At 37.4% G+C, this 20709-nt stretch overlaps 1 protein-coding gene across 1 annotated transcript in view; it reads left to right on the top strand.

Moving 5' to 3' along the window:
- Positions 1–518: 518 nt before the first annotated feature.
- Positions 519–20709, top strand: part of LOC100890001 (sushi, von Willebrand factor type A, EGF and pentraxin domain-containing protein 1) — a 35246-nt gene continuing 15055 nt past the window's right edge. Inside the window, exons 1-17 of the mRNA XM_030989886.1 lie at positions 519–595; positions 1914–1970; positions 3254–3380; positions 4154–4278; positions 5700–5885; positions 8407–8595; positions 9184–9435; positions 9862–10047; positions 11637–11822; positions 12485–12679; positions 13962–14162; positions 15798–16007; positions 16868–16971; positions 17720–17888; positions 18576–18803; positions 19436–19621; positions 20222–20419. Coding sequence (XP_030845746.1) covers positions 520–595; positions 1914–1970; positions 3254–3380; positions 4154–4278; positions 5700–5885; positions 8407–8595; positions 9184–9435; positions 9862–10047; positions 11637–11822; positions 12485–12679; positions 13962–14162; positions 15798–16007; positions 16868–16971; positions 17720–17888; positions 18576–18803; positions 19436–19621; positions 20222–20419 — 2875 coding nt within the window. The 5' untranslated portion in view covers position 519. The remainder of the gene's footprint in view (positions 596–1913; positions 1971–3253; positions 3381–4153; positions 4279–5699; positions 5886–8406; positions 8596–9183; positions 9436–9861; positions 10048–11636; positions 11823–12484; positions 12680–13961; positions 14163–15797; positions 16008–16867; positions 16972–17719; positions 17889–18575; positions 18804–19435; positions 19622–20221; positions 20420–20709) is intronic.

Genomic DNA, 20709 nt, shown 5'->3' on the forward strand with positions numbered 1-20709 from the left:
GCGCAGCATAAAACGATCGACCATTTGGTACAATGGTCTGAAAACCAGACTATTACTTACTGTCTCTATAGCTCTTAAGTCGAATCGACAACTAATAGTCGTTATTTTCCCACTCAAAGTCATTTTCAAGCCCCCCCCCTTTTTTTAGGGTAGTTCTAAATTGGTATTATCTTTCAAATGCCGTTGGAATTTAACCTTTTCATTTTTTTTGGCCTGCAAATGGGACATAGCACCTGTAAGGTAGGAATTCCCTTTAAACAAGTGAGAAACTGAATACAAGGATGTAAACGTATTCATTTTTGTGTTGGCCTAATACTTGTAGTGATTATTCAATGTAGTTGATGGAAAAGTAATGAATTGTTTAACATTTAAATAAAACGGAAAAAGGTAAGTACAGCTCTTCTTTGGGTTTTTACACTTTTTTTAATATTTTTTTTTTTTTTAATTCATCATTATGACCTCAGGCATTTCCATTAAACAAATTGTCAAATTCTGCTATAAACAATCAACAGATTCGGAATGGCGGACTGCAGAAAGTTCATCAAAATCCTCCTCCTTTGGATTGTCTTCATGTCATTTTTCACTGAGAATACAGGTGAGTTATTGTAGCCTTGATCAAAAACCAATGCATATTGTCTTACACTTTATCCTTCCCATCTAAATCCTCTGTCTCTCACTTGTTTTATTATCCAAAATCATGATTATGATTTGCGAGATCCAAGGCGCTCTGTCGGATTTAAACTTGACAACGACTATGTTTGGAAAAAGATGTATAATTATAAATGGGCATCTGAGAATCCTTGCAGTACTTGCAGTAAACAAAACGGACCGAAAAAAACCCGTTTAAGCAGATACGTAAGAAGGCGCTGAGATTATGGGAAGGCCTTTACCAAACTGGCCATTAAACTGAAACATTACTACGGAATTGAAAATCGCAACCGGGAGCAGGCGAAACCAATAATTTTGTTCTCGCTTGTCTTTTCTCTCAAAATGTTGACAGTTCATGAGATTGTGACGGTCTACTCACAAAAAAATGAAGGTCCCGTTCCATGTTTGCTCACTTTTCGTAAAGCCCACGAGACTGACAGCTCATTAGAACGACATTCTTTTTATTTCTAAATTCCACCTTTTTCCATCATTTTCCTTTCTCTATTTATGTATATATATTACATTACATTATATTGTTTTCAATTCCACAAATTTTATTTCCAAACCTTTGTAACATTGAATTTTCCATTATACTTATAAGGCTCCACTATTAAAAAGAAAATTGCTGGTCGCTCAAAAGAATAAATTTAGAAAGGAACATTCCACCAACACTGCAAAAACAAGGAGGACATTTTTTTCCCAATAATTTTGTTATTTTCTCCTAACCATTTATTATACACAGTATTAATATAATTATTATTTTTTGTGTGTTGTTTTTATTTCACCGTTTCAACAACCAATCTACTGCAGGATAAACAATCCATAATAAATCATAGCAATTTTCTCTCAAAACACGATTCCCATATCAGAACTCAAGATTATACATTAACTAGATTCTTTATAAATCTCCAATAAACTTTTTCTAACTATGCAAATATTTACGTTTTATTGATTATATACCTTGATTCATCTGTTTATCACATTTGAATATATCCAAGATCAAATCCGAAAGGATTTCTTATTTGCTCCTTTTTATACAAATGTCATAGATCTGATTATTAACTGTACACATTTATTAAAAGCTAATATTTTTGTTGTTTACATACCCAATAATATTTCATTTTCAATTTTAATGCTTTTGAAATGTAATCTTTTGATATGCTTCATCATTCTCAGCAATTCGGTTTTTTGAATGCTAATGCGAATGTTTATTTTTAAATTGATCTTTTTACTTAAATAAACCATTCAATGAATTTAATCAAAAGCGTTTTGGGATCGCCGGCGGCGACGACGGCGTAGTCCACCACCACCACCACCTCCAGGTAAATTTTACTTTCTAAGAATAGATGTGTTCTAACTAAATTTTAATAACGTCATTTTTTGTTGTTGACCCAATGGCTCCATCATATTTGAGCTCTGGGGGGCGTTTCATGAAACAATTAGTCGGTGGTTTTCACCGACTAATATCATATTCACCGACAATTATTTTGTCACCGACTATTTTCCAGGCCTGTGATTGGTCAAATTTAGTCAGCGCTGACTAAATTGTCGGTGAACATGATATTAGTCGGTGAAAACCACTGACTAATTGTTTCATGAAACGCCTCCCAGATCTTTGTTTGGTGCCTAGTGATCTAAATATTATAAAGACAAAATTTAAAGACCATTTCAACTAATATTGTTAAATTTTGTTAATGTTTAATGTTGTCAGCAGGCAGGTTTTGTTATGGTGATCCCACAACAAGACTAGTGCTTTAGGATATTCCGCCTACTTCCAAAATCTGAAATATATGCATGATACTCTCAATTTGTTTTTAAGACGGGAATAAATATTCAATGAATTGAATTGAATAAGGTGTAAATAAGGCTACTGCCATTTCAATGATGTACTTCGAAAAAATTGATGAAACCTGATCGAAATGTTCAGGCATAACCTTTTATATCATGACTGACCACTGCCAGGCATTTTGTATGGTGTCTGCTAGGGTTTAAAGCATTTTTGTCTACAACTAGTTCTTCTACTATCCAATTGGTCTGTTCTCATATACCCCAATCCAGTCCACTATCGACATGATCAAATAATTATTTCGTTTATTTGTTTATTTGTTGTTGTTTTTTCTCTGCGTTATCAATATAGAACTTAATCATATACATAAAGTAACAATTATTTCTTCATTATACATTATTATAATTTTTATAAATATTTTTCAATGAAAAAAAATAAATTACAGAAAACGCAGGAGATCGCCATCATCCATTAGGTCTAATAATTCTTTGATGATTATTATTGTTCATGATTAAATGATTATTAGACCATAATGGGTAGACACAACGGCCATTAGATAAACTGGGAATAAGCCCGATTTTCACTTTGACCAAATGAGTGATTGACGTAATGATTATGAGACCATGTGGATAATAGACGGGCTTGGTGGTGTAGACCGAATGGGAATAGACCAATTGGGTATAAGACGAACTGGTGGTAGACCAAACGGCAAACTGCATGGGTGAAACCTGGTGGGAACTTGTTCATCGATCCCCTTTGGCTCTTGGTTAAGTAGAAACAATGAAACATTTTTGTTATTAATAATTTTTCCTGAAACAGATACCACGAGACCAAGTTTCACCTACTGCCCTGGGAATCTTGGAAATCAGTACACAACAACAGCGTCTAAGGCAGTGTCTTGGAGTACACCAAGGGCTACGGACAATAGTGGATCTGTTACAGTTTCGTATGTCGAATATGTATTATATATATATGTTGCTAAATGTTAGTGCTAACAAGCAGTAGTAGTGGTGGTAGGATCGAGGAAGAAGAGGAGTAAGCCGAGTAACAGAAGTAGGATATGCAGTATTAGTAGAAGTGGTAGTAGTATAGTAGTAGAGTAGTAGAAGTAGTAGTAGTAGTAGTAGTAGTAGTAGTAGTAGTAGTAGAGGTAGCAATATTCGTAGTAATAATACGTAGTTGTAGTAGTAGTATAGTAGTATAGTAGTAGTAGTAGTAGTAGTAGTAGTAGTAGAGGTAGCAATATTCGTAGTAATAATACGTAGTTGTAGTAGTAGTATAGTAGTATAGTAGTAGTAGTAGTAGTAGTAGTAGTAGTAGTAGTAGTAGTAGTAGTAATCGTCGTGTAATAGTAGCATGACCATGAATCACTATAAATGTTTTAATGGAAATATTGAAAGCATCCGGTGATTCAATGCTCCATATGTTAAATTATCCATTCTTTAAAAAAAAAAAGTTTATGCTACGACAAAATAAAAGTATGTTTGAAAAATCATTTTTGGCAGCGTCTAACTAAAAACCGATTCAATTCCCCAGAATGTACACATTCATTTATTAGCAGGTTATTGTATAATCTGAATTCGTCTTCCTTTTCTTGTACTCAAACGGAAGATAAAGTTTGTTCATTATGACAAATCCATTAATAAAGTTAGGTCAATAAGCTGATGCTTGCCTGTAATGTTGATATTGCTTTGATACATCCCCTCTTGTAATTGACAGCAAAGTATCAGGATCAAACTCTGGAACTACGTTCAGTGTTTCCAGCTCTTCACACACCATTCAATACCGAGCAACGGACAGTTCCGGAAATTATGCTACCTGCGAGATCACTTTTAAAGTTGTAGGTAAGAAACAGACAAAGAAGTCTTTAAAAATACTTATATTAATTTTGTAAAAGGGGCACCAGTCCATAAGATCTTGATATTTTTCGGTTGCCCCTAACAATATGTTAACTTTATACATGTATATGATTATGTCAATATGTTTTATTGTATTGTACTATTTTTTTTCCATATCGTTGAATAAAGATGAATTGAATTGAAAAAAAAGCAAAATTCAATTTCCAGAATCTATTTTTGGTGATTATATAGCGATATCCTTTGATTCAGTAAAGATAGCAACCACAAATCAACGACAACAATTAAGAATGATAATAATATTTATATGAATATAATATTGTTGTTCTTATTATTAATATTATATATTATTATTATTTATATGATTATATTTTTACTTTTTATCAATGATATATCACAATCCATCAAATCTGGTGTTCTAACAATATATGCTGATGATGTTATTTTATTTGAAATAGGGAAAGATGTGCAAACTATAACCTCTAGACTCCAATCAAATATTGATTCTATTAATGATTGGTACAAACAAAACCACCTAAGAATTAATGTTGACAAAACCAGGTTTGTAAAAAACGCGTAAAAACGCGTCATATGACGTACGAAAACCAGGGTTTGTCGACAAACCTCCTTTGTCAATTCGGGTCTGTGTGTCTGGTGTCGGTCGTTGTTGTTGTTGTTGTTAATTGCTGTAATGGTAATATCAGTCAAGAACTGACTATATAATCATAAACGCCTTTCTTTTTAATATTAATTTCCTTCTAGGAACGGTATAGGCTTCTCTCTCTTTTTCTCCCTTAAAATCCTATATATTTAATCTTAATAACTCAAACAAGGAATTAAAATGAAAAAATAACAAAACAAAACAACAAAAACCCCCCAAACCGGCCACCGAAAATGCCCGGTGGGGTCACTCCCCTGCAAAGAGTGACACGTATGACCGTTACCACCAATGCATATAACCCCCTTTTGCGGTCAATTTCATGGACATTTTGTGAAATTTAACCCCCTTTTTTACGTCAAAAAAAGGACAAAATCGTGCTTTGGAATGCCCCTATTTATAAGATTGTAAGGACACTTTCGCAAATTTACCCCTATTTTACCATATTTCAAGGACAAGACTCGGCTCCGAGAATTTTTCTTCCCGGTTTTCTCTTTTCCCTTCCCGGTTTTCTCTTTTCCCTTTTCCTGACCCCTATTTATCAATTTCGGGAACACCTGTGCACCCCTGTTTTCTTTATTTCGAGGAATATTTTTTCCGCAGACATTGCTTGAAATTGACCCCTTTTTCCGCGATTTTGGTAACGGTCATGCGGTCCGGAAGTCACATTGAGTGATCCCACCGGGCGAAAATGTAGATTTTCGTTGGTCATCATCTATATCAAATTGACATGCCTGTATTGTGCTTGCAGGTATTCGCTGCTCCACGTTGGTAGCCCCCTCTCGTGGCCAAGTAGGATGCACCAATTCTAATTTTATCTCATCAGTCTGTACATACTCCTGTTCAACTGGATACCGAGTAGTTGGTGTGACAACTCAGTCTTGCTATCAGTCAGGCAACGATGGATCGTGGACCGGCTTAAAGCCGTCTTGTCAAAGTAAGTGCAACCTGGTAATCATCGCCCCCCCTCCTTTATGACCCCTTTGGCAAACCCGGACTTTAGTGCCCAGCTGAAAATCTCAGTTTATTATGGATTTAATATCAATAATATTAATTATGCTAATATATGCAAATATAAACATACCAAAACTTGATGATTTTTAATCATTTGACGTCATAAAAAGCAATTTTAAGCCAAAAATAGCAGCGAAGTAGGGGATCTCCTCTTTGCTTGATGCGAGATACTAGCGAACTGAAATAACCGAATAAAAACTATGGTGAACTAAAAAAAGAAAAGAAAAAATCAAACCACCTCTGAAATTACCTTTGAAATGTTTATTAATTTTTTCTTCCGATATGCGCACATGATAGGGGCAGGTTGGGATGGGATGGGGGGGGGGGTAAAAGGGCAAAGAAAGAAGAAGCAGAATGAAGAAAAGAGCCCCCGGAAAAAAAAATAGAAAAATGATTACAAAGAAATAAAAGTAAATAATAAATTTAGCCCCCCCCCCCAGGCCAGTTGCCCTTTTACCCCAAATTTGGCGAGTTTTCAGCACCCCCATTCCATCCCACTCGCCCCCTCGATGCGTGCATGCCTATTAAAGAGAAAGGGAGAAAGGGACGGGGGGGGGGGCAGAGAAAAAGAAAGAAAGATTAAAATAACCCTTAAATTTGGCGCCCCCATCAGGAAGGGGGGGGGGGTGTCATCTCTTCAAACCCCCAATGTTTCGTGCATATCTGGTGAGAAAGAAAGAAGAAGCAGAATAAAGAAAAGAGCCACCCCGGAAAAAAATTAGAAAAATGATTACAAAGAAAAATAAGTAAATAATAAATTTAGCCCCCCCCCCCCAAGGCCAGTTGCCCTTTTACCCCAAATTTGGCGACTATTGAGCACCCCCCCCCCATCCCATCCCAACCTGCCCCTATCATGTGCGCATATCGGAAGAAAAAATTAATAAACATTTCAAAGGTAATTTCAGAGGTGGTTTGATTTTTTCTTTTCTTTTTTTAGTTCACCATAGTTTTTATTCGGTTATTTCAGTTCGCTAGTATCTCGCATCAAGCAAAGAGGAGATCCCCTACTTCGCTGCTATTTTTGGCTTAAAATTGCTTTTTATGACGTCAAATGATTAAAAATCATCAAGTTTTGGTATGTTTATATTTGCATATATTAGCATAATTAATATTATTGATATTAAATCCATAATAAACTGAGATTTTCAGCTGGGCACTAAAGTCCGGGTTTGCCACCCCTTTACCCCCCCCCCCCCCCCCCCCCCCCACACTCAGTGTTATTTAGGGTACACGCGTGCTTATGCACGTTCCCTCCCTTTGAAAGCACCCCCTATCTCCGGTGTGTACATCATGCAGCTGCATGCTGCAGTCACACCGCAAAACCGACCCATGTTTTAGCCACTGATGGCAATGTAAATGTTCGATTTTTTGTCGGCCCGGTCAGGTGTATAGATCGCGTTGGTGTGACCGGGTTATTGAACTTTATAGTTATGTATGTAATGGTATGTACGATCGAGTCTTCCGGCATGGCCCCTAGGCCCTAATAATAGTAATAATGATAATATGCCAAACGTAATATATTTGATTTTGAATTTGAGAAGTGCTCCATCCAAGGCCAAGGCCAATAACATATTCCTAGGGGGCAGGATGATGTAGCTCTCTCTCTCTCTGTCTCTCTCTCTGTCTCTCTCTCTGTCTCTCTGAGTCTCTCTCTACCTAGGTTTTATGTTATAACTTGTGTTGTTATTGATTTCCCTGGCTCCCCCACTCCAGGAACGGAGGGACCCCATGCGTGTTCCCAAATTCTGGCTCGTAACAAAGAAAAAGATCTGCCCGTATTGACTTTACACCCCAGACTTATGCTGAAAGGGGGGGGGGGGGGGGGGGGGTGTGGCTGCTGGAAAAACGTATATACACAGGCGCGTACGCAGGATTTTTTCAAGGGGGGCCGGGGGGGGGGGGGTTTAACATTTATAAATCGGCCGAAAATTTCGCAATGACTCGGCCAGCCGCTGAATAAGCGGGAGGGGGGGGGGGGGGGGGGGGGGTAAGAGGATAATTTTTTTTTTTGTCTCAAAATTTGAAAATTTGACATTTTGATCCGTGGGGGGGGGGGGTAAGGTCAGCCATTGAAAAAAAAATTGCAAAGGGGGGGGGGGGGTTTACACACAGAAAAATACCAAAGGGGGGGTTTAACCCCCCCCCCCCCCCCCCGTGTACCCGCCTGCATATGCGTACCCTAAAAAACACTGAGGGGGGGGGGGGGGCGGGTTGATTTCATCCTTGAGGGGAAAATGATTGAAATTGCGATTAAATTGTGAGGTTAGAATTCGATGCTATTCAGATACCATGATACCTGAATGAGTGTATTTCACATCAGCATGTTTGTGCTGTTTGTGCGCAGAAGAAAAAAGTCACAATTTAGATTTTATTCACGTTCTATTAATTCATATCAGAGATCTTGATTCCTCGTTATTTTTAAATTTATTTTTTGTTAATCCAAGGGATCACATGCAGTTCTATAAGTGCTCCAACCAATGGTGCATTGAGCTGTACGGATGGTTCCTACTATGGCAGTTCATGTACCTTCTCCTGCGACTATGGTTACACTCTTGAAGATTCACAGCCAACATGGACCTGCTTGCAGAGTGGCCAGTGGTCCAATGGGCACGCTGCGGCATCACGTTGTGTTGGTAATAAAGAATATTTTGCAAAATTACATACAAATTAATTTTTCCCTGCTCAATCACAGCAAGCATAGATTGTCTAGTAATCACACGATTCTAGAGGTGTCCTGGTATAGTTGTTCATTTACTTGACTCTTAATCCAAGGGTCGAGAATGCGACTCTCAGCCCAGCAGTTGCGTCCTCTAGCTGGCAAGACATTATCCACATTTGCCGCCTTCCGCCCTGGTTTAAAACTGTAAACGGGTACCTGGCTATGGATAATGGAAGGGGGTAATATTTAAAGCTGATGAGACTCTCTGGTTGAACAATTTTATACTAATTATTATAATTTTTATTGTTATTATTGTTATTATTATTATGATTATTATTATCATTATTATTACTATTTTATTACTACTTTTATTGGTGTTAATTTGTTGCTTTGTTGTAAGCATTTTCTTAAAATCATTATTATTACTCTTTAAATTTCTTATTCTAGTACTAGTATTCCTGCCAAAAAAGGCAACATTCCATTTCATTTTCAGAATAAGTTATGTCATAAACTCTAAACATAATTATGAGCTAATCCTTGCTTCATTGTTCTTTTTGTTAAGACACTTTGCCGCCGACATTTACACAATGCCCTATGGCGCAAACCGTCTATGCCCCAGCTCTTGAAACATCTGCCAGTGTCTGGTGGTCAGTGCCAGTTGCCTCAGATAACTCTGGGGATGTTGTCAGTCTTGTCAGGGACCAAGGACCTGCACCTGGGAGTACATTTGGAGTTGGTAATCAATTCATTCTGTACAAGGTCACCGACAGTGCGGGAAATGAGGCAGTTTGCTCATTTTCAGTTACAGTGAAAGGTAGGAATTTGACTTAAAACCAGCTTACTTAAACTTGAAAATAACAATAATAAAAGAATAATAGCAGTTTCTTTAATATTGGAAAGGGAGATTATTTTTCAATTAAAAATGCTTGGTTATCATTAGATTTTCAATCCAGGAGATAACAAAGATTGACGAAAATCACTTGCAGAACAACCAGTACACAGATAAGGGACCACACACACACACACATGTAGCTTATTCCCCCCCCCCCATTTTGAATATATGGAAGCATGCAAGAACAAGCTTTAAGCATGTCTTCTCTTAAAGCATTCCGTACGTTAATAAAATGAATGAGAAAGCTTATAAATTTTGATCACCTTTACCAATAGGAAAAAAAGGACAACAGTGACAACAATACGTTGGAATATACTTGTGTTGATGCATATCTTTTCTTTTTCTCAGTTGTGTATTGTCCTGCCCAGGCTGCCGATCCACCTCTTCAGATTAGCTGCCCACAGAGTAACATCCGTGGTTCAGAGTGTACCTTTAGTTGCAGTACAGGATACATTCTTCAAGGCAGGCAGAACCTTCAATGTATGATGGTAGATTCGACAGGGGTATGGAGCAGTGATACACCGTCTTGCCAAAGTAAGCAAAAGCTAAAAAATATCAATCTGACAAATGTCATCTGTATTTTTTTTACGGAAGGGGGTATTTGGTACTTAAAACATTAATTTTCAATTTGAAGAGAACTTACATATATGCAGGACAAGGAGAAAAAATGTCGATTTTCATCACATATTGCATTGTACACAAGAGAAAATATATTCCCATTTTTGTCTTGCCTGCGTAGCAAAAAGCGAGACATAGGCGCCGCTTTTCCGGTGACGGCGACGGCGGTGGTGGCGGCGCAAACATCAAAAACTTAACCTAAGGTTAAGTTTTTGAATTTGATATAATTAGTATAAATATAAAAAGTATAAGTTCTTAGTCAATAAAACTTTGACTATAGGGTAATCAAGTCTCCCCAATCATGTGAGTAGAATTTCAGGTCACTAAGTTAAGGTCAAAGGTCATTTAAGGTCAACAAACTTAGACTTTGTTGTGGCATCAACATCAAGATTTTACCAATTTTGTTTCTGATTGTCTCATATGATAGAGCTAGGAGGGGGATTTAAAATTTCTAAACAGAATCGTGAAATTCATTATCTATGCTAATTTATGCAAATTTATTCGAAATCACAAAAAAGGCTTCTTCTTCTTCATTTCTCGACCGATTTTAATTTGGTTTGCTTTTAGAGCTAACTTTGGTACTCTAAACTTCTACACAGAATTTTGAAATTGTTCTCCATTAATTAATTATGGTAATTTATGCAAATTTATTCCAAAAATAACAAAAATTGCTTCTTTTCCCTCATTTCTTGACAGATTTTGTTTTGGTTTGCCTTATCTGGTACAGCTAAATTTGGAACACTAAACTTGTACACAGAATTGTGAGATTTTGGTCCATTGGTTATTTATGGTACTTTATGCAAATGAAATGAAATTATGTCCCTTCCAGGGCATCAAATTTTTATTTTTTGACCAGTTCAAAAGTGTACCACATAAAATTTACGGTATTCGTTGTTGCAAGATGCGGATGAGCGCTACGTCATTGACGTTCTGGTTTATCATATTGAATTGCGTTATGCAGGCGAGACCGCCGAGAGCGTTTCCCTTGTTATATTTATGTAAGTATATTTTTGGGTACGATAATGTACTAGAAGCTCTTTTTCCTAAAAAATAATCTAGTATTGCTACTACTAAATCATGACCTGGTTCTCTAAAGTTATTATGGTTCGAGGAGAATTATCCCCTGGACGATCACACCCCTTTCCGAGGACAATAACCCCCCTCCCCAGAAAATTATCCTCCTGGATAATAAATCCGCCCACCCCCCCCCCCCTCCTCCCCCTCCCCCCCCCCCCGAGGACAATTACCCCCCCCCCTTCCCCCCCCCCCCCCCCCCAAAAAAAAAAAAAAAAATTAAAACCAACTTATTATCAGGGTGGACTTTAATGAACAGGGAGTAATTTTCTGAGGGGTAAATATTTTCGGGGGGGGGGGGGCGTGTTTGTCCTTGGGGGTAGATTCTGGGGGTAATTTTCCAGTGGGTGATTGTCCAGGGGGGTAATTGTCCTGATACGCCTTTGTTTGCCTAATGAGATTATCTGTCTGTTATATGTGTCACGAACCAGTTCTCCAGTGTGAAGACCTGTCTTTGGAAAATGGTGGAATGACAGGAGATTGCAGCAGGGATTACGGATCTAGCTGCCATTTTGAGTGCGATGCAGGATATGAAATCAACACGGACGTTCTTACATGCGTTGCTCAGCCTGGAAGCTCTTCTGCAGTTTGGCAAGGGGATTCACCAACATGTACTAGTAAGTTTGGTTTTGTTTGAATGTAGGCTCTGTATCTATTTAAATATTAATCAAGGGTTAACCATTTCTTGTATCCCAATTAATCCAGATAGAACGTCTTTTGGTACCGATTTAATAATAATGATAATTGTATCCCTCTCTTTAGTATATTGAATAAATCTAGTCATCTGATTGGTCAACATTGATTTTAACCATGCCCGTAAAGAAACAAACAATTGCCTGTTACTCAGATGGAGGGCAATAGTTAAAGAGAAAGATGCTCATTGCCCCGGGAGCATAGTTAATTTTTCCCCATGGTTTACGTGTAAAAAGCTTCTTTATGCGAGCGCGGATACCATACAGTAAAGTGTGTGTGTGATTCCTGAATGATCGTAACATTCAGGCAACTTTCCAGCAAAGATTTACAGACAATGTCTCAGATTTTCTGTGATGTTTTACTTTTAACCAATCTTCACTCAAGGAAAAGGAATTTGGTATATAAAAGATGTATGGACTGCTTTAATATTTGAATCATGGCTGTTTCTTTACTAGCTCTCAGGACGTTACATCCTGCTATGACCCCTCAGCGCGCCCCCCTCTTCTTCGATCCCCACCAAACACAGACAGCTAGACAATAATTCGCATCAATTAAAATTGATTCTTCATTGATCAATCCATACTAGGAATCCAATGCAGGAAACCTCAGTTAACAACTGCCCTGCAAATATCTATCACTTCCGAATGCCCTTCTGGGAGCCTCGTGCCATCGGGTAACCCTTGCAACTTTCTCTGCTCAGAAGGGTACTTCCTACAGGGTGTTGAAGATTCGACATGCAGAGAAGACGGCTCGTGGAGCAATGAATTTCCCACTTGCCATTGTAAGTGTATGAAATTAAGAATATTTTCCAATTAAGTCTTTGTTGACATGACTATTCTTCCAATGATGTCGTAGCTGTCGTTTCAAAGAAGATAGTTCCAAGGGGTATCATGCTGTCTATAGTTTCAGCCTCTGATGCAGAACAAGATATTTAACTAACTTGAATTGACAAAAGACTTTAAGGTAAAGACCAGTTATGGTCATGCGATTGCATTGTGAAAGAAACGTTGTGGAATCGATCAGAAAAGGTTGATCATCTAGCATATAAGTATTGGTGTGTACTGCAAGGTTCTGGAATCATCAAAATGATAAGAAATTTGGACCAGTCTTCGTAAAGTTACAAGCACTGTACACAGAAAGATGTATATGGGACTATACGCACATGTGCGCGACACGTGCAATCTCTCACAGACCATGTAGATAAACTAATTTACCAAACATATCAATTAATAGGCGGTTTCCCGGCAAATTTGTTATCATCATGTATTAGTCAAAACATATTCTTTCACATGATTGGTAATAAGAGCTTCCATTTCATTTTTTGAATTGGGGCGTTTCCAATACTGGTCTTTACCTTTAACTCCGTTTTGTTGACAATCAGCCATGCATGAAGTCTTTCGTCTATGGCTGATCGTCAACAAAAGGGAGTTAATTCTTTTGTCAATTCTGTTTGTTGCTACGGCAGGCAGCCAGTGAAAACGAATTTGTTTAATAATTTATGGAAATGCAAGCATTACTTTTAAAAACAAACAGAACTTGTTATTCCTAGCTCATTTTTCCTGATTGAGGTGTCATATGAAAGGGCAGGAACTGCACTTTCTAGAAATGTGATTTTCTCTTTGAAATTCAGATACCCTTCGCCAAATGACTTTTTGGTTCCCTCTCTTCAAATTGATTTTAATCACTCATGCATGAAATATGCATATGTGAGTTGCAGCAAATGAAAGAAGAGGATCTAAGCTTTACAAATATGTGTCATTTATTAATTGTAATTGTGACTAAGTTATGATAATACATCAATAATTCTCGGTTTCTTTCTTCCTTAGATGCACTGCATAGAACAAGCAATTTTGTTATCCCACGTGTTTGTAATTCTGAGTTAAATACATTTAAAAAGTTATTTTTTCAATAAAAATGATATGTTGTTTTTTGAATGCCTGTCATTCTACCTCCTCATCGGTTTAAAATGCAATAGAAATTGCTGGTAAGAATAAGCATATAGGTGCACTTTTTCACATAACTGTCGTTAGGTTTTGAATTATTTTTGTGTGATCTTCTTACAGTAATCACCTGTGAAGTTGCAGATGTACCTGTCCCAATGTTCGCTGTGAAACAAGGCTGCACAACCGGAGAAGTAAATTACGGAACAGTTTGCACACTTTCTTGTCAAGAAGGTTATGAAGCTACCAAATCTAGTGAAATGACATGCTTGGACGATGGAAATGGTGTTGGGACTTGGTCTGGGGATTCCATCGAATGCACCTGTAAGATTTGATTCTGTTTTTATGCCTCCATTACGAAGTAGCCGGAGGCATTATGTTTTTGGGTTGTCCATCCGTACGTCCCGTCCGTACGTCCCGTTCTCGTGATCGCGTTATCTCAAGAACCGACTGATGGATTCCCGCCAAACTTAGGTCATTTATGTATCTTGCAGAGCCAATGAACTGATTAGATGTTGGGGTCGCGAGATCCAAGGTCAAAGGTCACAGGACTCATTATGTATGCAAAATAGCTCGTGATCGCGTTATCTCAAGAACCCTTCGATGGATTCCCGCCAAACTTGGGTCATGTATGTATCTTGTAGAGCCAATGAACTGATTAGATTTTTGGGTCGCGAGATCCAAGGTCAAAGGTCACAGGGTTCATTATGTTTGCAAAATAGCTCGTGATCGCGTTATCTCAAGAACCCTTTGATGGATTCCCGCCAAACTTTGGTCATGTATGTACTTTGCAGAGCCGATGAATTGATTAGATTTTGGGGTCACGAGCTCAAAGGTCAAAGTTCACAGGGCTCATTATGTATGCAAAAATAGCTTGTGATCCTGTTATCTCAAGAACCGATTGATGGATTCCTGCCAAACTCAGGACATGTATGTATCTTGGGTGAGGCAATGAACCGATTAGATTCTGGGGTCATGAGGTCAAGGTCAAAGGTCATGGGGCTCATTGTGTATTCAAAAATAGCTTGTGATTGCATTAACATTAGAACCGATGGATGGATTACCATCAAACTCAAGACATACTGTACATTGTATGTATCTTGCATTTGGGGTCATGAGGTCAAAGATTAAACGGTCATACATCTATATGAGAAATAGCTTGTAATCTCGATATTCTGAGAACCTGTTAATGGATTGCAACCCAACTTGAATTTGAAAAATTTCTTCTGTTTTGGTTTGTAAAATTGCTCTATGACGGAGGCATCACTTTCGACTGCGCGCAGTCGAAGTTCCATCTAGTTTTTTTTATATAGGTGGTATAATAAGAAGACAATTTTCAGAAGGCATTGAAATACAAGAGTTGGAACGATGAATTATTAATTAGAAGGATGTAATGATTATCTTAGAATAAATAAAAACTAATAAAGTTTTATTATTTCCCACCATGAATGATGATGATTATGTTTAGCGCCATATGTCCCGGGATGAAAACAGCTGAAGCCTTAACTAGAACATTCCAAATTACCCAATGACAAACAACAATAACAGCGATTTAAAGAATGAAGTGTAGAAGTAGAACACCTCAGGTAAATTCATAATTAGCTCATCATCATCATCTATATTATTTTTATTTGTATTAAACTCAACATTTTCCCTCTTAAGAAAGGATACTTACTTTTGCACCATGATAACACTGCCTCCCTCCACTAGGTTTATAATTTTTGTTTTTCTTCTACATATTCTATTAATTCATTTGTTAAAAACAAGGAACAGTTTTATACAGTGGTCCATAAAAACGTTTTTACTGCCACTTTGTATTAATCATGGGATGGATAGGCTAAAGGCTCCAAGATTAACCGTATAACATTTGGAAAAAGTAATGTTAGAACAATGAATAAAAGTACAATTGAATATAATCTGACTAAATGAAAGCAATATTATGGTTTCTATCATTGGCAGTTGTCACCTGTCCAGTCCCATCACCAGAGTCAGTGGGCACGACGGTAAGCTGTTCGTACTCTGGGATATCTACCGCAGCCTCGTTGAAACAAAACTACTCTGCCTCATGTACATATGGATGTGGAAATGGTTATTCAATGACTGAGGGCACATCACAGAGAGTCTGTTTGGCAAGTGGTGATTGGAATGGAATCCCAGTTATATGCGAAGGTGGGTTTACTCAAAGGACTTCTAAAATGTAATGGATCTTCACTTCGACTTTCAAGCCAAATTAATAGGCCTAGAATGACATCGTACGGTAATACAAAAGCTTCATGCCATAGTCATGATGGCCGCCTATTTATTTTATTGTTGTACGATATTGTGCAATTGCGAATAATAGCCAGTTGAGGTATCAGGAGATAATTGTTGATAGCTGGTCACACCAGCAGTCCCTATGCTACAAATAGTCCAAAATAGTCCTTAATAGTTTTTTTCAAATTGGTGTGCTTCTACTCAGATGATCTTATGTATCAATAATCTATACAAATAAATAAAAGTAACTAAGCATTTCCAACATATAAAACGTAGGAAATTTTTGGAACACACAAGGTAGATAATATTGAAGTTTAAACTAATTTTAGAGAAAGGTGCCATTGCACAACATGCAAGCAAATAGATCTGAAAGCAAGCCTGACCTTACCAGAAGAAAACAAATATATATATATATATACAAAAATATAAATGAAAAGGAAACAGCTCCAGGTGGTACTGTACTGTTTGTTTCACTTAAATGCAACCTTTCGTACACAGTGATGACCCTTTTTTGGGGAATGAAAATATCAAATGCAACATTTTTGCTACCATTTAATCACAGTGGCTTTGCTGTTCTGTCGATCCCATTGTCAATGCTCGAAATAGTCCCCTAATGGCACAGGAAGTTGACACTGAAGTGCAATCAGACAGAGAACTTTTCCACGTTTCGAGGATCAACTCATATCAACCACGGGATCAACAGAGCAGCAAAGTTACTGATTATAGGCTACATTTTTGCTGAATTGCATAGCTGTCTTTTTTATTTTTGACAACAGATTTAACCTCACCCGACCTGTCTTGCCATGATGATGTTGATCTGATAGCTGACCCCGGGATGTTGTCGGCTGAGATACCCTGGGGCCAATGGGAGCCTCTCATGGTATGTATCCTTTCTGATACCTTTGGATGGATTATGGAGACCATAATAGCACAATAACTGTGATAAAGAGATGTGATGATCTCTTTCTCCAGCAGACAAGAATAAATTTCTGTGTTGTGGAGGGAAGGGTGTGAAGCAAGCATCGACACCCTACCCATATTTATATTGCATTATTGCGTAATTCAGAAGCTATATCATAACACATAAAAAGGAAAAGGTTTTAGGGTCTATACTCCCACTTTTGTTTTAAGAAATCTGATCTTTTGCTATAGTGATTAATCAGTCAATCAAATAATGTCAAGTTTTCGTAAACTTATACATTGAAAATCCTTATTTTTAGGCCTCTGGATACTAAAAGTGCCAAAACCCATGAGCTTACAGGGATTCTGCCCCCTGGACCCCTGCCTTTATACGCTCCGCTCACGTTGCTTGCTTTCCTCTAATGGACTCTTGTTTGATAAACTGAATTCTTCCTGCTGTTTTCTTTTACTCAGAGGCACTACTATTATAATGCATTTGAATCCGATAGAGTTACAGCGTTGGAGATTCCTGAAGTATTTTTGTAGATCAGGACCCGTCTTATAAAAAGTCCTACAATCAATCGCAACTTTGTTGTCTCCTGTCTCTAATGTACATCGCTGCGATGTTAATCAATCGCAAATAAGTTGTGATTGTTATCAACTCTTTATGATAAGACAGGGCCCTGAAGATTCAAACGATTCCATTGAATATTTTTCGCCTCCCACAGGCCTCGGATTTTGGTACAAGTATTGAAGCAACTCTTTTCAGTATTAACTCTGATGAAGTAGGTCCCAATCGGCCATCCTCGTTCTCAGAAGGTAGTCATACTCTAGGCTATCGGGCAGTGGACTCATCTGGAAATGAGGTCCATTGCTCATTTACTGTAACTGTAAGAGGTATGTTGTTGTCTAAACCCATTTGTTAAAAAGTGATATATGATATGTATCCTATAAACTCACAAATTCAATGCATATTTCTTAAAAGCTAGTTGAATGGAGTATGTAGTACTTAGAGGCTCCGATACATTATATATATATATATATATATATATATATACATCTATTTAGGGGGAGGGGGGGGGGGGGTTGGCGGGTTGGTTGTTGTTGATGTTAAATACAATAAAATAAGCAGTCAATATATGTTTTATACACGTGCCGATTCTCGAAAACAGACGCGTAAAAGAATAAGTTTTTCAAAATTATTTTATTCTAGGGGAAATTTATAGGTGAGAGAGCACTGCACGTGTGTAACTGTGCGTGTATGTGTGTGTGTGTATCCATTATTCACTGTACACGCAATCATGTATTTTGTATTTGCAAGTAGATATATTCCTGGTCAATATTTTTTGCTATATTTTCCAGCAATTTTGACCTATCTAGAGGCCTAGAATCTTCTTAGTATACAAATGTTACCATATATATCTCTAATGTAATTTGGGGGCTAGGACAAAAGCTATGCCTGCAATATTTCAAATTATCCTAAAAAGTATATGTACGAGTGATATTCAAGAATCAGAATATTAATTCAAACAGAAAATCATAAGAATATGTACAATGCACATTAGCAATACCTTCTCAATACAGTTCTGAGATGTCAGCCGCTGCCCATACCTGACAGAAGCATCGTATCATTAGTGTCAGGATTGGGATCGTGTCATGGAGGAGTTGTGTATGGATCGGTGTGTACTATCAGCTGTGAGCTGGGCTATACCTTGTCAACTGGGGGCGGGTCTCTGAACAGAAGTTGTGACATTTCAGAATCTGATCAGAGCAACGATGGAACATGGAGTGGTCCTGATCCAGTCTGTGATGGTAGGAGTTGAATTATCATTCATTTGAGGAAACAATCTTACTCTCTCTGATGTTATCATTGTGTGCTATGCTATCGATCGTTCCTAATGTACATTTTATTCTAGTTGTATCAGTGTTCTGTTACTGTAAATGCTCTCAGTATAAAGAAACATGTTATAGTTGTAACTACTAGTCATGTTCCATTTTTCAATCATGTTTGATATCTACAGACCATTCAAAATCTTGGGTTTTTTAAAAAACTTTGTTTCTCATTCTTTGGGGCATACATTGATAAAGTTTTCCTTAATTTTTTTTGAGTTTTTTAATATTTAAACATGAAAAACAAAAAACACCTTAGACTTGACACATCCAAATGTAGGTAAACAAACACACACACACACACACACACACACACTTGTGCATACACGCACACTACCAAACTCAATAATTTCTATCATTAGTCTTCTAAAATTAGCATCAAGCTTTGCCATTCTTAGAAAAGGCTCCTAATTGCAACTAAACGTCTTGCTGAGGGTATATTGAAATAATAAAAGTAATTTACCTGGATATAATGAGCTAATGACTTCATGCTGATCAAAGCTTGTATTAAACAGTTCTGAATGCAAATATTATAATTCATTTCCTCTCTTTAGTTGTCAACTGCAATGTGCCCGCAGTTACCAATGGTTTATCAGATTGTCAGTCTTCTGCTGTACCGTACCTGACGCCCTGTCAGTTTGATTGCCAGCCAGGTTATAGGGCACCTTCAAGAGAGGAGAGTACTTCGCGTACATGTCAAGCAGACTACCATTGGAGTGGAAGTGATTTCCAGTGTACTGGTAAATTTAAAAAACAAATTCAGACTAGATCCTTTTATTTCTACTTTTTGAATATCATTATAAGGATAAACCTTAAGAACCTAATACATTGTCCAGCTGACATTTAATTGCAGATTTTTTGTTTTCATGGGGATAAGACACCAATAATTCCATCCATTTCCTATACTGAATTAGGGTAGAAGCATAAAGGAGATACAATCGCATTTGGTCTTTTTTTGTTGTTAACCGCATTAACATTTTAATGTACCATTATGGCTTGTATTGTAATGAGGCTTATTAAAAGAAGGTAGTAAATTAAAAGAATGGCTAAGAAATCTTTACGCAATAGGGTCAGTGGAAATAGAGCAATATATCACACAACTTCTGAAGGTAATAGTATTTCAACCTGAATTCCATGCATTTTCTTCCCCTTTTTTTTCGGTCGTAATATTATAAATCATGTTGAAGTGTGGTTTCCGAAATCATGAAACAAAGTATCGAAATGCGTCTCTAAAAATTAAAATATCGCCCTATAGACTTATCGCTCATGGAATTATTGTGTTTTTCCAAAGTCATCTTTTTTAATCGATTTTCTTGATGAATTCCTTTTCGTTTCATTAGAAATAGTGCAGTGTCCGGCTAGATTCAGCATCTCATATGGCAGTGTAGAGCCAAGTGAATGTTCATCATTCGACTTTGTTCCATTTGGGTTTAACTGTGAGTTTACCTGCGGCACTGGCTTCGTAGTACAGGGTCTCAGAAAATTGGTTTGTAATACAAATGGACAGTGGAATCAGAATGCTCCTCCGACTTGCGAAGGTATGTCAACATTTACTCTTATCATAGTTCTTTGTTTATTTTTCTCAGCATGTACATCGAGAAGCAAGGAGCATACATCTGTATCCCGCACATATGCCTATCACAGATGGAATTCTGAACCTTTTGGTTAAATTTGGTACTGTACATTGCGACATTTTGATAATGTTCACAGATTACCCTCAACGTATATTGCAGTATCTCAAACCAATCTCATGAGCCACCATGAGTTTTATGCACAATTAGTATGTATATTATCTCACCGTCTAAAGTGCAACAATCCAATTTTTTCA

Source organism: Strongylocentrotus purpuratus, unplaced genomic scaffold (assembly GCF_000002235.5).
Source record: "Strongylocentrotus purpuratus isolate Spur 01 unplaced genomic scaffold, Spur_5.0 spur5_scaffold_19, whole genome shotgun sequence".
Taxonomy (NCBI): Eukaryota; Metazoa; Echinodermata; class Echinoidea; order Camarodonta; family Strongylocentrotidae; genus Strongylocentrotus; species Strongylocentrotus purpuratus.